General features: G+C 36.9%; 2 protein-coding genes across 3 annotated transcripts in view; one reads left to right on the top strand and one right to left on the bottom strand.

The window, feature by feature from the left end:
• Window positions 1-4,344, bottom strand: part of LOC117288998 (ankyrin repeat domain-containing protein 11-like) — a 72,861-nt gene extending 68,517 nt beyond the window's left edge. For both annotated transcript variants that reach the window (XM_033769882.1, XM_033769883.1), the window contains exon 1: window positions 4,267-4,344. The gene's annotated coding sequence lies outside the window, so the exon portion shown is untranslated. The remainder of the gene's footprint in view (window positions 1-4,266) is intronic.
• Window positions 4,345-4,517: 173 nt separating this feature from the next.
• Window positions 4,518-15,628, top strand: LOC117289626 (paraplegin-like). Its single transcript, XM_033770832.1, has 16 exons — window positions 4,518-4,951; window positions 5,483-5,585; window positions 6,231-6,314; window positions 6,730-6,881; window positions 7,613-7,729; window positions 8,303-8,413; window positions 9,314-9,452; window positions 10,002-10,150; window positions 10,537-10,775; window positions 11,247-11,376; window positions 11,863-12,025; window positions 12,873-13,183; window positions 13,688-13,760; window positions 14,086-14,246; window positions 14,817-14,894; window positions 15,236-15,628. The coding sequence occupies exons 1-16, from the start codon at window positions 4,637-4,639 to the stop codon at window positions 15,440-15,442; spliced, it is 2,532 nt and encodes an 843-aa protein (XP_033626723.1). The 5' UTR covers window positions 4,518-4,636; the 3' UTR covers window positions 15,443-15,628.
• The last annotated feature ends 727 nt before the right edge of the window (window positions 15,629-16,355 follow it).

Genomic DNA, 16,355 nt, shown 5'->3' with positions numbered 1-16,355 from the left:
CATTTATTGGGATATCTTTATTGTATGATTTAAATATAAAAATAATTTATTATTATAAAAACATAATTTTCATGTCTATTTGAAAATTTTATTCCTGGATTTTATTCCTTTTAATCTTTCACTACATATTATATATTATTTGTGTAAACGCCTTAGAGCTTTTTTTTTTTTCCACACAAACATTTTCAACATAATAGGCCCCTACCCTAAGTACTAAATTATTATTATAAACATAATTTCCAGGGAAATGAACGATGAACATTGTTGTTCCTGTCGATTCTGTCACCTTCCATTGATCAATAATAAAAATCAAAAATCAATATTTGGTCTGGATGCTTTACATGTACGTGAAAATCAATCCTTGAACAGGACAAATTTTTTTTTAAAAACAACAAAACAATTTGAGGAAGTACACTTAAATAAAATTAATTGTATGAAAACTACTGTTTATGTGCATTAGGGTCCTCCTCATGCGCAAGCAAGCGTATTGGGCTGACTCCCACACATTGTGGCCGATACCCGTTCAAATTCACAAAACTCATGAAGATCAAACCATTTAGAAAAGTCAGAGCTTTTCAAGCCAAAGATAAACAGTTAGTAAAAACTTTCGGAAGTTAGACGACATTTCAATTAAAGTTTTGGGGCCAAACTTCCTACATTTTGACCCAGAATACATAGTCTTGGGAGAGAAATTCTGAGGAGAACCCTGAGAATAAATTCCACAAATAAATATTACTTCTCTCGAATATCTCAACTTCAAAATTCAGTGTGTAAATTCACAAGCACATGTGGTAGTGGGAAATTTAATTTAAAAAAGAAGTAGAGGTCTTTGACATATAATGTTTCTTTTACGGGAGAAACAAGTTTTAGATTTGCCATATTCAAAATAACTTTGTATTCCTGTCAGTTTCATCACTTTAAAAAGGGAATTTTTTATTTTTGAAAGAAGGGAAAATAGTCAAATCTTTTTTTAAAACTTGTAAAACACCTACATAGGGTTTGCGGCACTGCATGGTGTGCGGTAACACCATGTGTGTATCTACTTGCCAGGTAGAGTATGGTGTGTGAGAACTGTCTTTCTTTATTCTACTGTCTCTCTCTCTATTATCTACATCTTAAATATTGATACATGTTTTTATTTTACGCCTCATACAAAGAGGATGCCATCACATTTTGGAATTGAAGAAGGGTGGGAGAGTTGAAGCGTGATGACTTCATAAACATGTGACCAAATCTACACTTACAAAAATAGCGTCAAGCCACGCCATTTCTCAGTACAGCCAGTCTGTCAAATCCTCTTAATAAAAAAAAACCCTCGTCTGAGAGAGAGAGAGAGAGAGAGGGTAAAAGATAGAGCTGGGAAAGTAATACATGTACTCCTTACCCAGTGAGAAGTGAAGCGGAAAACGCATTAAGAAAATGGAATCCTGATTAAAATGGAGAAGTCTCATCTATTGTTACCCGGGGCGACGGGATTATTTCCATCAGAGCAACGGCTTACATTCCTAGGTGAGAGGTTCACGGTGATACGGTTTGATTCGTTGCCAAAGTACGGGAGCTCAACTAAGTGGTTTTGGTTTTGCTTTTGATGATGTAAAGTTGATATTCGTTACCTATTCCTTTGTCATTCTGTATATTTCAAGGACTATTGAAATATTCTTGGGTTGAATAGAACATCACTTCTCTTTCAGACCCCGTCATGTATCTTATAATCTACAAGATCCTTGTGAATTTATTTAGACATTAATAAATACTGGTGTAAAGCAGTGACATAAACAAAGTTTGCTCACATGTCATTACATTAATAAATATAAAATTAATAAACAAACAGAGAACTGCTTTTGTCTGTTTGCTAACGCGCTGTGGTCTGAATGAAATGGCATTTGATTGATCACTAAAACTGGTGTGTTACTTGAAAAAAACAAAAAACTCATTTGTAGCTAAAACATAAATCTTGTTTACTTTTCAAGATGACCTAAAGTAATTTGGTATTCGCAAGTTCTGCTTCTGACTATTAAAGTTTTCCACGTAATCAAAAATTAAAATACTTCAAATTCAGGTTAACCAACAAGTATGAAAATTAAATATATTTGGCTTGGTAAATAATTTTGGTGCCAAATATGTCCAGAGGACTTTTAGTGACATAAAAACAAAAACAACAACAGCTTGATTTAGAACACCTTTTGGGTCAAAAGAAAGACACATTTAGTTAGGGATTTTTTGCCAAACTTGAACCAGCTTGCCAAGAACACTTTTTAATGTTCACTCCCCATTGACTCATTCAAGCATAGAGAAAGTACTGTGTCTATTTTTAGACGAGGTTGCAACATTCCCAGGATAGTGATCTGGACATAAAAAAGGAGGCTGTGTGATGGCATAAATAATAATATTTTTTTTTTTTTAAATTACATGTTATCGAATTATCCAGAAGGTATGACTTCATTCTCCGTTTTGAACCCGACCCAGAAAGAGTTGAAAGGGGCTTTCTAGTAATGAATGCATGGTACAAAGGGAGTTTTTAACAATCATGCTCTCAACCCACACAAATAACAAAGGCATTTTGTATGAATTAAAAGCAGGCATTTTTAGCAAACTTCTCAATGTTTTTTTATCCAGCATTTCCTCCCTTTGATGTAGACAACCATTGGATGTCAAGTTCATTACAATGCTAGAATGATATTGTACTCTCCCGAAGAATTGGTTTTGCCAAATATTTCAGATACATGAACTTTTTCTGATGGAAAAACACATAAATTGATTTCAAATCTAAGCATCTGAATCAAAATTCTTAGATTTTTTTGTAAAGCAAGTTTCCTAGCCTATCATTTAAATATTTACTACAATAGTGAATCCAATGAGAGAAGTCTATTAAGGATGCAATATTTACTACAATAGTGAATCCAATGAGAGAAGTCTATTAAGGATGCAATATTTACTATATAGTGAATCCAATGAGAGAAGTCTATTAAGGATGCATATTAGAAGGAAATTTTCCTCAAAATTCTAACATTGATTGATTTTACTGCACAATTGAAGGATGTAAGTAGTTGCTATGGGCTACCTTCGTTTTCAATTCTAATATTTGGCGGCTGTCAAGTCATACTCGGAATGAATTTAAGTTGAGTGAATCATGTGATTATTTTCATGCATGGTAGATGTTTATTTTGTTACTTTAACACAGTTGGCTGAGTAACCAAGACTTGTATCTCTTTTCTCAAAATTTGATAAGATACTTTTAATCATAAAATCCAAGTTAAAATCAAGTTTCTACTTTTCTAATAATTACTAGAATATTATCGTTTTAAATACATAACAACTTTTATCAATACGAAATGTCAATAACCAATGCAATTCAATATTGCTATTTCACTGGTTGGCCCAATGGGTGAACTAGAAAAAAAACCAGATTTATCTCAAAATTGGTGAGTTGCAATCATTTCACTTGATCACAGCACAATTTTCTCCTTTCGTCTCAACTAGTCAATACAAGGATACGGTCATGATAATTGCACACATAAATCTTGCTCCTCCCCATGGCCTCCTGGTCAGGAGGATTAAGTTGACTCTTGGAGGAGGGTTAGGGTTACAATTAATTATCGCAACTACATGTACAGAATTTATGAAAAGTATAAAAAACACTGAACAAAATGTCCAACACAGTGAGTACTATGATGATTGATGGGGACAAGAAAATAACTTTAAATTATAATTGTATGCCTAAGAAAAATCCTACACTACCTAGTAGTAGCATGGAGGTAGAAGTACACTTCTCTCGTCAATTAGCCCTCAAAAGTAAAATCAAATGTATTTCAACAAAAATCTGAACATCCTTTTTTTTCAGAAGTCAAGTAGCCCAACTTCCAAGTTTAGGTCGTTAAAAATAATAATTGAAGTCGGTTCATCTATAATAAAAGTTAAGTATAGTATTTGTGGTAACGTTTCAACGAAATTGGAACTGTAGTTTAGCCATGGAGGAAGAAAGCCAAAAATGCAGATTTTAATTTGTGTTATTTATTTATTTATTTTGGGGTGTTCGATGGGGGCGCTATCGCAAAAGTTCGACAGAAATTACACGTTACACTTGACTTTGGTGGAAACTCTTGTCACAAAAATTGTTGGTTTCTCAGACTGGCTCGAGGGGAAATATACAACAAGATGACACAAAATAACAACTTAACAATACCAAGAAGTAATGGTTCAACATTTTACCTGGGATACTTGAAGAATGTTCAATATCAGAGCAGATAAATACAAATAAACACTCACCTTTTTGACAACACAAATCCAGCACAACACGCGTGACGTCGCTGATCAATACCCGCCTTAAGTAATCTTTTTACGAAGAATCTGATTGGCTGTTTATTTCCCAGTTGGACGTGCGTTTCAGTAAACTTGTTGTTAATTGGTTATCTTTTTTATAGACTGGCTCCCAGAAAATCTGACTTTTAAATACGTCTAAGCATGATTGAGAAGTCAGGGAACATAGTGTTTCACTACAATCAAAGATGGCGCTGTCCTTAAACGGTGTAATGTGATGTAAACATCGTTGTTGTTTATCGTCTGATTTCCATGGGAGATCGTTCGTTTCAACTGTTAAAATTTCTTGATCACACAGAAAACGTTGATTTTAGTCACCATGTATAGATGTCTTTCTCGATCCAGCCTTCAATTCGGCAAAAAATATCACTTTTATAATCATCGGTGTTACGAAACTGCACAAACAAATGGTAGACGCAAAACAAGCCGTTTATCTTGCAGTTGCACTACCACCAGTCAAATCAGGCCTTCAACAGGGACGAATAATTTATATGCAACCTGTCCGCAGAATATACATTTAAACCTGAGAGACCATCCTTGCCATTCAAGGCCCTTTTCAACTTCAAGAAGTTCCTTTGATGTTTCAAAGTGGAGAACGGCAGCGTCCAAACGAATTACAAACATTCAAGATTCAGTGAGTAATAAATATTGTTTTCTTCTGGAGGTTTGCAAAAAATAGTTAATGGCCTGACGTTTCGACCCTAGCAGAGTCTTTCTCAAAGTTTTGGCGAGTCATTTGTAAATTATCCTACTTATTGTTTTAGCCAGTTTGGAAAACATCTTACCACAAGGAATATCTCATTTGAATAAATTAGAAACTATCTAAATTTTATTTCATATCAACGAATGAAAAAGTAGTGGTAGGATAACTGAAACTTTTCCGCCAGTAGTGTATTGATGTTTCTCTAGTAAGTCTCGAGTCTTGAGTGCGGTGGTAGACAAGCAACTGATGCCTGTGATGTCAAACGAATAACAAACATTGAGGAATCAATATTGCGGTGAGAAAGAACCGTTGGTTTCAACTCGATGCTTCGATCAGGATGCTCTGATCGTCTTCTTGAGAACTGAGGAATCAGTTAGTCGCATATAAACAAATAGAACTACCTGTAATTTGTGACAACTTGTAATATGTGTAATTTTCTTCTGCGACTTTGTTAAATTACAGATTTCGACGAAATATTTTAAGCGAGAATATTTTGCATTAACCAGAATTCTTGAGCGATCTGGTCTTAACAGCATACCAGCTCTTCAACGTCTTCAAGGATTAGGTCAGTATAGACAATCTCTTTTTTACAATTGAACCATTTTAGTCTTTTCTCCCTCTTCTGTGTAATTAAACAATACATCATAAAGTATCCATCAAACTCTGCATGAAAAGGTTATAAATAATTTGTTTTTGTCTTTCACAGTTTAGGCTGTATAAGCCGATGTAAGCCTCTGTTGCCCTGGTCTGTGCCTTAGTGCCCATTCAGAAATGTTCCTATAGACTTAAAGATTTTCCAAAAAGAAAACGGTCGGCAGAGATGAAAGTCTAGGCTTGTCTTAGACTGACAATCTTCAGAGTTTGAAAATGTTTGAAAACAAATCATTGTGCTAATACATAATGGCCTGTATGACATTGCATGGAACTTTGAGGAGCTACACCTCTGTTGCCAAAGTCTTAAGATTAAATTAATTTATCAGACCTGGAACTTCACAGAGGTGGTCTTAAAGACTTGACCTTGCTCCCCTTCAAAAGTTTACCTTTTATACTTTAAGATTTTCTAATGGAAGTGCCCTTTTGAAAATAAAAATGGCCTTGCCCTCAAGATGAAATCCACAGCTGTTTATGGATGACTTGGTTATGTTGTTCCAAATGTGCCACCTTTATTCCATTGTGTTTTTGATTGATAATTTTTATTTTATTTCATCAGGGAATATCAACTTGTTCAGCTCTTCACGACCCACCAATCAGCAACGAAACCAAAATGAAAATGGAAAGGAAGAAGAAGAAGAAGGTATGGGAAGACTGATGATTGAATGGCATGAATGTGTTTCTATTAATGAGTAACTTCTTTTCAGACAGGGGAATGTTTCAGGCAACTTGGAGGCAACCAACTGTTCTGTATACTCAAGGAATACCTCGGCAGCACACTCTTCTAGCTGTATTTACTATCCCCAGGAAACTAATGAGAAAACTGACATATGTGTCAGAATTTTCTAACTGGAGATTGCCTGGAACTGGTTGCCTGCAATTTGCTTTGTGTGACATTAAAGACAGTAAAGTTTACATTTAAATTTGAAAAATGATAAATATTTGTATTGGATTTCATCATCTTCCTGTACAGATTCATTTATTGAATAGATAATTTTTTTAGTTTTTTTCTTAAAATGATAAATATATTTATTGTATTTCATCATCTTCCTGTACAGATTCGGCCAAGCGAGGGGGTGAGGGTGATAATATCAGAATGCTTTTGGTCCTCATGCTGATCCTGACTCTGCTTAATTTCTTGTCCAAGGGAGACGAGGCACAGAGTGTGTCTTGGCAGACGTTTGTCAATGAGATGCTGATGAAGGGGGAGGTAATGTCAGATTGTTTAGATCATTGATCGATCAATAAATGATTGATCAGATCATTGATTGATCAATAAATGATTGATCAAATCATTGATCGATCAATAGATGATTGATCAAATCATTGATCGATCATTAGATGATTGATCAATAAATTGTTGATCAAATCATTGATTGATTAATAAATTATTAATCAAATCATTGATTGACCAATAAATGATTTACCAAGTCATTGATTGATCAATAAATGGTTGATCAAATCATAGATTGGTCAATTAATGATCGGCCAAATCATTGATTGATCAATAAATTGATCAATGTATGGATTTATCCATTCAGTTGATTATTTATCCTTACATTAATTGATAATCAGTTTGTTTATTCAACACAATAAACTGTTGAGTTTAATTTCAAAAAGTGGTTTCTAGCCGGCCTGGAGTTACACTGAGGCTATCACCTCTGTTGCCCTGGTCTAGGCCTAAGAAGTTCAGAAGTTTCCCATAGACTTAAAGATTTTCCTAAGAAAACGGCCTTGGCCACTCAGAGATGAACGTCTAGACAATCTTCAGAGTTCGACAATTTTCAACAAATCATTGTGCTCAAGTAAATAATGCAAGTTGGTGGGTTAGAAATTGCATGAAACTTCTGTTAGAAGCGTCTGCTTCTGTTGCCATGGTTAAGCCTCTCAGCCCCTCTGTCTGTTTCAGAATGTTCTCTTTCTTGAATGGTCTTGTTTTAGGTCAAGTACGTGTCTTTGACGTATTACGACTCAGATGGAAGTGGTCAGAGTTCCAATCCAGAATCTGATGTTGTTCATGTCTACGTTCACGATGGAGCCATCATCATGGGTAGAGAGGTAAGACACAATTTCAATCTCAAAATTCAGTCTCGTCTATTTTAAAATAAATTATACTTTTGAATCCACCAATAAGCCATTTGCAAGTCAGATTCAAAGTCTTGTACAAAGACTTGCTTAGTCACAAGGTATCCCTTACTTTTGATTTTCTCAGACTATAGAAACAGTTGCTTTGTCAAATGGTTCGGGGGAAGCTTGTGTATATCAACCTCCAGATAAGCAAGCCCTGGTACCATTGAGCCATACACATCCATTCAGAATTGTGTATGGGTGTTCACCGTCTCTTACTTAACTATGCAAAAGCTTGCCTCGAATCATGTAACATTACAATTGTCTTTCTGATAAATTCAAATTTTAAGTTGTAACTTATGATCAAGCATGTCATTGTACAAGATTCAAATCTAACACGCAAAATGCTTATTACAGGAAAAAATAGGCGCTAATGTAAAACAGAAAACAGTATTTTAAACAAAGCTGGTAGTTTTTTTACAACTGTTTTTTTTTTGTAACAGTGACATGTGTATTCTTGTACCTTAATTTGTTTGAACTTAAAGATATTGTTTTTTTGTTTAGGTTGGACGCGGTCAGCCCAATCATTTCCGTATGCGAGTTGGAAACATCAATAAGTTTGAAACCAAGTTAAGGAGAATTGAGGATAGCCTGGGTATAGCCATCCATGATAGGGTAAGGTATCATAAAGTGTAATAAAAGCTAGTTTTATAACAAAAGCTAGTTATATTATAGTGGGTTTTACAGTAACATATCAATGCGCTTGGGGAGAGTGGGGTAAGTTGAGTTAAGGGATAAGTTGATCCACCCCCTATTTCTAGCCCATAACTTTAGACAGCTCGGTTTTGCTGCCCTCTAGTGATAGCTACCAACATAACTTTCGTTTCGTTCTATGACATGAATGAATAAAGACAAAGATAAACATGCTGTGACAAACAGTTTAATTTTAGTGTAAAAAGTGAATCTTGTGGAACCAGATATATGAATGGGCCAATAACAATCCTTGAATTTTTCCCAGTTCCCTGGAGAGTATACAACCCAGAAGTTTTTCAAGCACATTGTCATCCTCTACCCATTGTGGAATATGAATATTCAAGACTATATTGTTGTGATTGTTAGTATTAAAGACACTGAACACTTTTGGTAATTGTCAAAGACCAGTCTTCTCTTTTGGTGTATCTCAACATATGCATAAAATAACAAACCTGTGAAAATTTGAACTTAATTGGTCGTCGAAGTTGCGAGATAATAATGGAAGAAAAAACACCCTTGTCACACGAAGTTGTGTGCTTTCAGATGCTTGATTTCGGGACCACAAAATCTAATTCTGAGCTGAGGTCTCGAAATCAAATTCAATTATTTAAGTGGAAAATTACTTCTTTCTCGAAAACTACGTTTCTTCAGAGGGAGCCGTTTTTCACAAGGATTTTTATTATCAACAGCTCTCCATTGCTTGTTGCCAAGTAAGTTTGTGATGCTAACAATTATTTTGAGAAATTACCAATAGTGTCCAGTGCCTTTAATACAGCAATATACCTTAACTTTTTGGTTTTTCATGGCCATTTGACATTTCAGATCCAGGTGAAGTATAAGCACATTACCAGCGATGGTCTGTCGAGTATCATGGGTACTGTGCTAGTCATGGCAGTCTTGTTCTACATCATACGCTCTGCAATGAAGGGCGGTGGTGGGATGAACACCTTCAGTCAGATGAGTAAGTAATAATCCAAGGAGAACAAATGTAAAGAGCTCCCACTAGATTGGGGTAAAGTCCTTGACACATTTCAAGGGATTTTAACAGGAAACTTTGGAGGCAACTAACTGCTTTGCATCCAAAAGGAACATTTTGGTAGCACAGTGGGATTTTATTTGTTGATTTTTTTTTTAGCCTTGCACCTATGTGTATTAAAAACCTAATGTCCAGTACTTTCCCAACTTCTGGGAACTTCTTCCACAGGCAAGTTTAGTGGGATTCAAACCTAGGCCCTTTGCATTGCTAGAGCAGATGTCTTACCACTAGACCACCATGCTAGTCCAGTGGCTAGAGGCAGTTACCGGGTGCCGCAACGGTTTAATTGTTGTTGTTTTTGAATTTTTTATCCCCGATGCAAAAATTAACAGGAAAAACTGAAAAGGGAAAACATTTTCTGTTCGTTATTGTCGGGAACTGGATGCCTGTACATTTGTTTGTGTAGTATTGCCCTAATTCTTTTTTTTTAGAGTTTTCGTACCAACAGCATTTATTGACTTTTTCCCTTCACAGCTAAGGCAAAGTTTACTCTCGTTGAAGAAGGTGGGTCAAAGGGCGTGACCTTTAGAGATGTCGCTGGCCTCCAGGAAGCAAAGGTGGAGGTCATGGAGTTTGTAGACTACCTCAAGAGACCTGGGAAGTATCAGGAACTCGGAGCAAAGGTGAGGGCTTTTCTCAGGATCCTCATCGTTCCCAAAAGTGTCGCCTTCTGTAACAGATCTATCCTCACAAAAAAAAAAAAAAAATTTGCGGTACCCGCTGCCAAAACATAGGATTCGAACTGCCTCTAGCTACCGGGCAACCTCAGTAGTCTTGTAAGACACTGCTCTAGAATTGCAAGGGTCGTGGGTTCGAATCCCACGCGAGTAACATGCCTGTGACATTTTTTCACAGGACTCTGGAAAGTACTGAGTATACAGTGCTAACACTCATCGGTGTGTTGGTAAAAAAAAAAAAATTAATATCCTCACATCATTGGGTGAAAGATTATTTACTTATTATTATTGTTATTTATTGAACTGTCTGTTGTCATCTTCTTGATTCCAAGGTCCCCAAAGGAGCCCTTCTTCTTGGGCCTCCAGGCTGCGGTAAAACCCTCCTAGCTAAGGCTGTAGCTACAGAGGCTAATGTTCCCTTCATGGCTATGGCAGGGTCAGAGTTTGTTGAGATGATCGGCGGGCTTGGTGCGGCTAGAGTCAGGAACCTCTTTAAGGAAGCTAGGAAACGATCGCCGTGTATCGTCTACATTGATGAACTGGATGCTATTGGTAGAAAGAGGTCAGATAAGTAAGTACTTCTAATAAGAAAATAAAACAACTTACCAACCAAATGGACAGATGGTATAAATGCAAAAAATAGTTAATGGCCTGACGTTTCGACCCTATCAGAGTCTTTCTCGAAGGCTAAATGACAACACAACAAACATGAATATACTTCACATTTCTATCGCACTTATACTATTTTTCTTAGCTACAGTGTTTATACTGTGAGGTATGCGGAGCTCTGTTGTGAAGTTGCGACCTATTCCTTAACATAGCACCATGTAGACCACCGAGATTGCCCGGTGGCTGGAGGCAGTTCGAGTCCTATGTTTTAGCAGCGGGTACTGCAAACAATTTAATAGATGTTAAATTTTCATTAAGGATAAAAAATATTCATTTTGGTTTTTACCTATATACACCAATGTGCGTTATACAGTACTTACCCGAGTTCTGTGAAAAAAAATATCACATTTAAGTGTTAATCTTTTTCTTCCAGTGCTTCAGTTGGAAGTTCAGGAGAAGAAGAACAGACACTGAACCAACTACTGGTTGAGATGGATGGAATGGGAACACAGAAAGGAGTCATCATGTTGGCTTCTACTAATAGAGCTGACATTCTGGATAGAGTAAGTGGCAAGGATCGAAGGAATCCTCTTACATTTAATAGTCGTTAGTTTTGTATCGGGGGTAAAGAATATAATTTGTTTTTACCCTGACACCGATGTGTATGAAGCACTATACTAAATACATTTCCCCCATTTATACCAACTTGGCGACCGTCGTCGTCAAGTCTGTTTCACTCAACTGCAGGAGGAAAGCCTCTTCGCCAATTCTCCATCTCATTCTATCTCAAATGGAAGTGCCCTTTGTAAATTGAAAATGGCCACGCCTCTCAAAGGTGAAATTCCAGGCATTGACATTTTTATTAATTGTTTTTATGCAAGTTGGCCCCATGCTAAAAGCCACTCTAGGTAAGGGCCTACAAGAAGAAAATGATAAACATGAAAATAACTCGGGAGAGTTGGAGGCAGGAATTGATATTTCTCTTAAAACAGTCCCTTGCTTTCTAACAATTAAAATATTTACCATGGTTAAACTCTCTCCCATCCCAGGCTCTCCTTAGGCCCGGGAGATTTGACCGTCACATCATGATTGATTCCCCAACCCTGATAGAGAGGAAGGAGATATTTGAGGTGCACCTCAAGAAGCTGACACTGGAGCTGAAACCCGAGGCATACTCTACAAGACTGGCTCAGCTAACACCAGGCATGAGTGGTAAGGAAAAGTAACAAGCTAACATTGATGTTGTTTGAGAGTGTGACGTCATACATGTATGCAAGGGTCAATGGCCATGGCCAAGCTGTTAAAGGGACTGGGTACATTTTGTAGGACACAGAGCACAATGTCCACAGATGTACATTAAACTCGCACCGTTAAAAGATAAAGATTCTAGAAAGCTTCCTTTAAAATATTACTTGCTGAGGTGCTTTATTTTTCGAAAAATTTGTAATTTTTGTCTCAGTGAGAAGAAAATTATTTTAGACATTGTTTTACTCATTTCCCAAAAACTACAGCACCTCAGCAAGTAATATTTGAAGGTAAGCTTTCTACTATTATTATCTTCAAACGTTGTAAGTTAAATGTAAATCTGTGGACATTGTGTTTTGTGTTACAAAAAGTACCCAAATCTTTTAAGCAGGAAAAACTGCATAGCAAATTTCTGCTTAGAAAATTAATGGTGCACAGTGGAGAACAAGGTAAAGTTAATGGTGTTTTGATAACGAACATATTCTTTAGTTGTTTGTAGTATTTTTAATGGTTTCATTTAATATACGTGTAGGTAACAGCTGGTCTAGCCTAATTTTATAATTATTTGTTTTGGGATTTAATTGGGGAATTTAGGCCTATAAGTTTTTGTTTTCTTGTAATGCTTTTCATTTTGCTGTTAAGCGCTTTGAGGAATGCCAATTCATATTGCGCTATATAAATACTGTTTTATTATTATTATTATATTTCTGATAAGCAAGATTCTTTTGTGCTGAGCAAATGTTTGAGTTTACAGGATTGATGACATTGTGCACAGTTTTAAGACAAGTTCTCCCTTATTCTTGTTGTATCACAGGTGCAGATATAGCAAACGTCTGCAACGAAGCAGCTCTTCACGCAGCGCGTGAAAGCAAAAAGGTAGTTGGTGCTGCGGACTTTGAGAGCGCTATCGAGCGTGTCATCGCAGGTGCCACAAAGGTCAACCGGGTCATGTCTGAAGAGGAGCGTCGGGTCGTTGCTTTCCATGAATCAGGCCACGCTCTGACGGGTTGGTTGCTTGAACACACCGATGCTTTGATGAAGGTTTCCATCTTACCCCGTGCCAGTGCAGCCTTAGGATTTGCTCAGTATCTACCTTCGGACCAGAAACTCTACTCAACTGAACAGGTAGTTCAATTGTTATCCCTAGCCAACCTCAAATCCATAATAGATTTGCTCCCTACCCAGTGTTAAATGTTTTTTTTAGAGGGTTAAACCTATTCTGACCACTTTTTTTATTTTGATGTTTCATCTGTTCGCCTGTAGACAATTAACTAGCCAAGTTCAGGTAAGGACTATCATAGGCCATAGTTTGGCTAAGTTGGCCCGATCTAATCAATGATAGTTGGACTACGCTAGTTGACTATTTGGAACCAGCCTGCTGGGCATGCTCGCATGGCAGGTTATCAATAGCCGTATTAGTAGCACAGTGCAGAGTAGACTAGCTATAAGAATATGATAACGTACGTTAAGTAGCCGGTTGCGTTGACGTGACGTGGCCAGAGTCATTGGAACTACAACTTCTGTACGCATGCCACTAGTTAACTATTGGTCCTTGTGCGCACATGGCCACTGCAGTGGGATCTCATTAGAATTTGCTCTTGATAAGGTGATTGTTTCCTCTTTCTACAGCTCTTTGATCGTATGTGTATGGCACTTGGAGGAAGGGCAGCTGAGGCGCTCATATTCAACAAAATCACCACAGGTAGGAATGAGCTTCCAGCTACTGTTGATAAACCTACCATATACTCTGAAATTTTTAAAAAGTAGACTTTGTTTTTCCTTTTAATTATGTGCAATCATTAAGTCCAATTTTCTTTTTCCCCTCATTGTTTTTGTTGTATGGTTGTAAAGTATTGTATGTTTTAAGTGGTTCCACTTGGCATCAGTGGAGCAGCATTTTCATGCTGAGCTGATTTTCGACCAAGTAAAAATAAAAGAATAAATGTAAAAAATAAATAAGTCCCAGTCGTATCCGACGCGACTTCATTGAGGCATGGCCTATAACACTCATTGATTCGTCTCCGCAGGTGCTCAGGACGACCTTAACAAGGTGACCAAGATGGCGTACTCCCAGATCCAGTCTTACGGAATGAATGAAAGAGTCGGTCAGGTGTCATTCACTGAAGGCAAATCAAGTGAACTTGGGAAGAGACCTTACAGTCAGAGACTACAGAGTGTGATTGATGAGGTAGGTTTACAGTACTCCCTGGCAAAGCTGGAGTCGATTTCACAAAGAGTTAGGCCCAGTCTTATCTCGAGTTAGGACGATCGTTACTCTTCCTAACTTATGTTTTTATAATCTCCTAGGACTATTCCTAAGTTAGGACTAGTCCTAACTCTTTGTGAAATCGCCCCCTTGGTGTAATTTTATAGAGCTGCTTTAGCACAAAAAGTAGCCAAGCATAACAAAGTTATGCTTAGCAGAATAAGGTTACCATCTAAACAAACATGTCACAAGTACAGTTTGTGACTGGTATCCTGCTCATTTCTGCTTAGGAGACAAATGTTAATTCGGCCCTACTTACAAGTAAATATTTCTTTTAAATGTATGGTGATAAAATAGAATTAGCTGTTGCAAACTGCTTGCCAAACAAAAGGGCCTATGGTATAAATGCAAAAGTAAGTTTCTATGGTCATTCATTTTTGGAGATTTTATCAATCAAAAACCTTACCTTCAGAAAGGTGACCTCCTTTGATTTTGCATTGGCACACTTGTCAAAACTATCAATTAACCTATGGTGCTTTTCGTTTGTTGTAGGAAGCACGTAAACTTGTAACAAAGGCTTACAGAACGACAGAGAAACTGTTAAAGGACAACTCGGACAAACTGAAAAAGGTAAGTTGTTGTCTTGCAAGGTTCGTAAAGCTTGGCATGGCATGGACTTCAAACAGTTTTCATTTCAGTCTTACATTGCCAAGTTTAATTTTGTGTTCAGAGGAAAGTTGGTAGGATGGCACCCCCCAAAAAATCTTTGGCTAGTTGTATTATTTGAACTATAATCAACGATGGTTCTTGCACGAACTTGGCCTTAATTAGCAAGAGCTGAGTGATACTTCTTCATTTGTTGAATTTGTTTCTCAAAATTAAATTCATTGCAAGTTGTTGAATTAAACCAGCAAGAAATCGATTCCCAGCCCTACCTCAAGTACTCAGTATATTCGTTTTTCCTGTTGCAGTTGTCACATGAACTTCTCAAGACTGAAGTTCTGAATTATGTAGATGTGGAGGCCATCCTTGGCCCGCCTCCTTTTGGTGAAAAGAAGCAACTGAATATTGATGAGTTTGATGTCTTCGCTGAGGAGGAGAACGGAGACGATGGAAACAACAATGGAGATGGTGCTTCAAGGAATAAGAAGAAGGAACAAGATAATGAATATTCGTAGTCATTTGCATAATTAATTCTTGTATAATCATATGTTGTTAAGAAATGGAATAGGCTTTAAGAGTGATACTTAATTTATGCAAAAATCACTAATTATACAATCAACTGAACCTCAAAAGCAAAAAATATTTAATGGCCTGATGTTTTGATCCTAGCAGAGTCTTTCTCGAAGGATAAATCTTGTAAAGATCACAGATTTACATCAAACTTACATGGTCTAATGATGATGATATTAAAAACATTTCTTGAAATATTTCTGCCTGAACTGGCAGGGTGAGAAATAAACAATTTAACTTTGCGTTTGGAGTTTATCGCTCAGTGAGTGTTTTATTCCCCTTTTTTTGTCAGCATCAATGTCATGCAAAATGTGTAATAAGTTTTTCACTATTTTATCGTGACCCAGATGGCCCATCGATCTCAAACTTTTACAGGTTTTGCAGTTGATGTATTATGGTGGATTACATAGCTTTATGTGCTTACACTGCCATCAACTGTTTTGTTGGCAAAACCAATTCTGTAATGTTCCTTCAAAAAGTAGGGCAGGCAGGTGATTGTGCCTTTGATGGCAAGCTTGTAATTTGCCACACTGTCGGATTACATGTATGTAATGAGATAAGATATTTCACTATAGGGCCACTGCAGTAATATAAGTAAAAAAACAAGCAATAGCAAAAATTGCTGTGTATTCTACCAAGGTTTTTGCAAAAGACAAATCTTCAAGTGCCTGTCAGCCGAATATATTTCTTGTGTTACATCCTGTGTGCCATATTTAATTTTCTCAACATTAATCTCATTATCTGCCCCACTGTCACATCGTCTTGTTCCCTGTTTGTAGGTTATATCATTTAAATAACTCCCATTATACCAAAACGGGTCCTGACCATTTCCCTTTTGGCCTCAGTCTGAGTACATTG

The sequence above is a fragment of the Asterias rubens genome, chromosome 4, assembly GCF_902459465.1.
Source record: "Asterias rubens chromosome 4, eAstRub1.3, whole genome shotgun sequence".
Lineage (NCBI taxonomy): Eukaryota > Metazoa > Echinodermata > Asteroidea > Forcipulatida > Asteriidae > Asterias > Asterias rubens.
Note: the sequence above shows the minus strand (reverse complement) of the source record. Positions and strands in the feature narration are given on the sequence as shown.

Excerpts from the sequence above, each read along its gene's own strand:
- LOC117289626 (XM_033770832.1), top strand. The coding sequence starts at position 4,637 with ATGTATAGATGTCTTTCTCGATCCAGCCTTCAATTCGGCAAAAAATAT. Across the intron at positions 5,586-6,230 it reads TCAACGTCTTCAAGGATTAG|GGAATATCAACTTGTTCAGC; the intron begins GTCAGTATAGAC and ends TTATTTCATCAG. Across the intron at positions 6,315-6,729 it reads AAAGGAAGAAGAAGAAGAAG|ATTCGGCCAAGCGAGGGGGT; the intron begins GTATGGGAAGAC and ends CTTCCTGTACAG.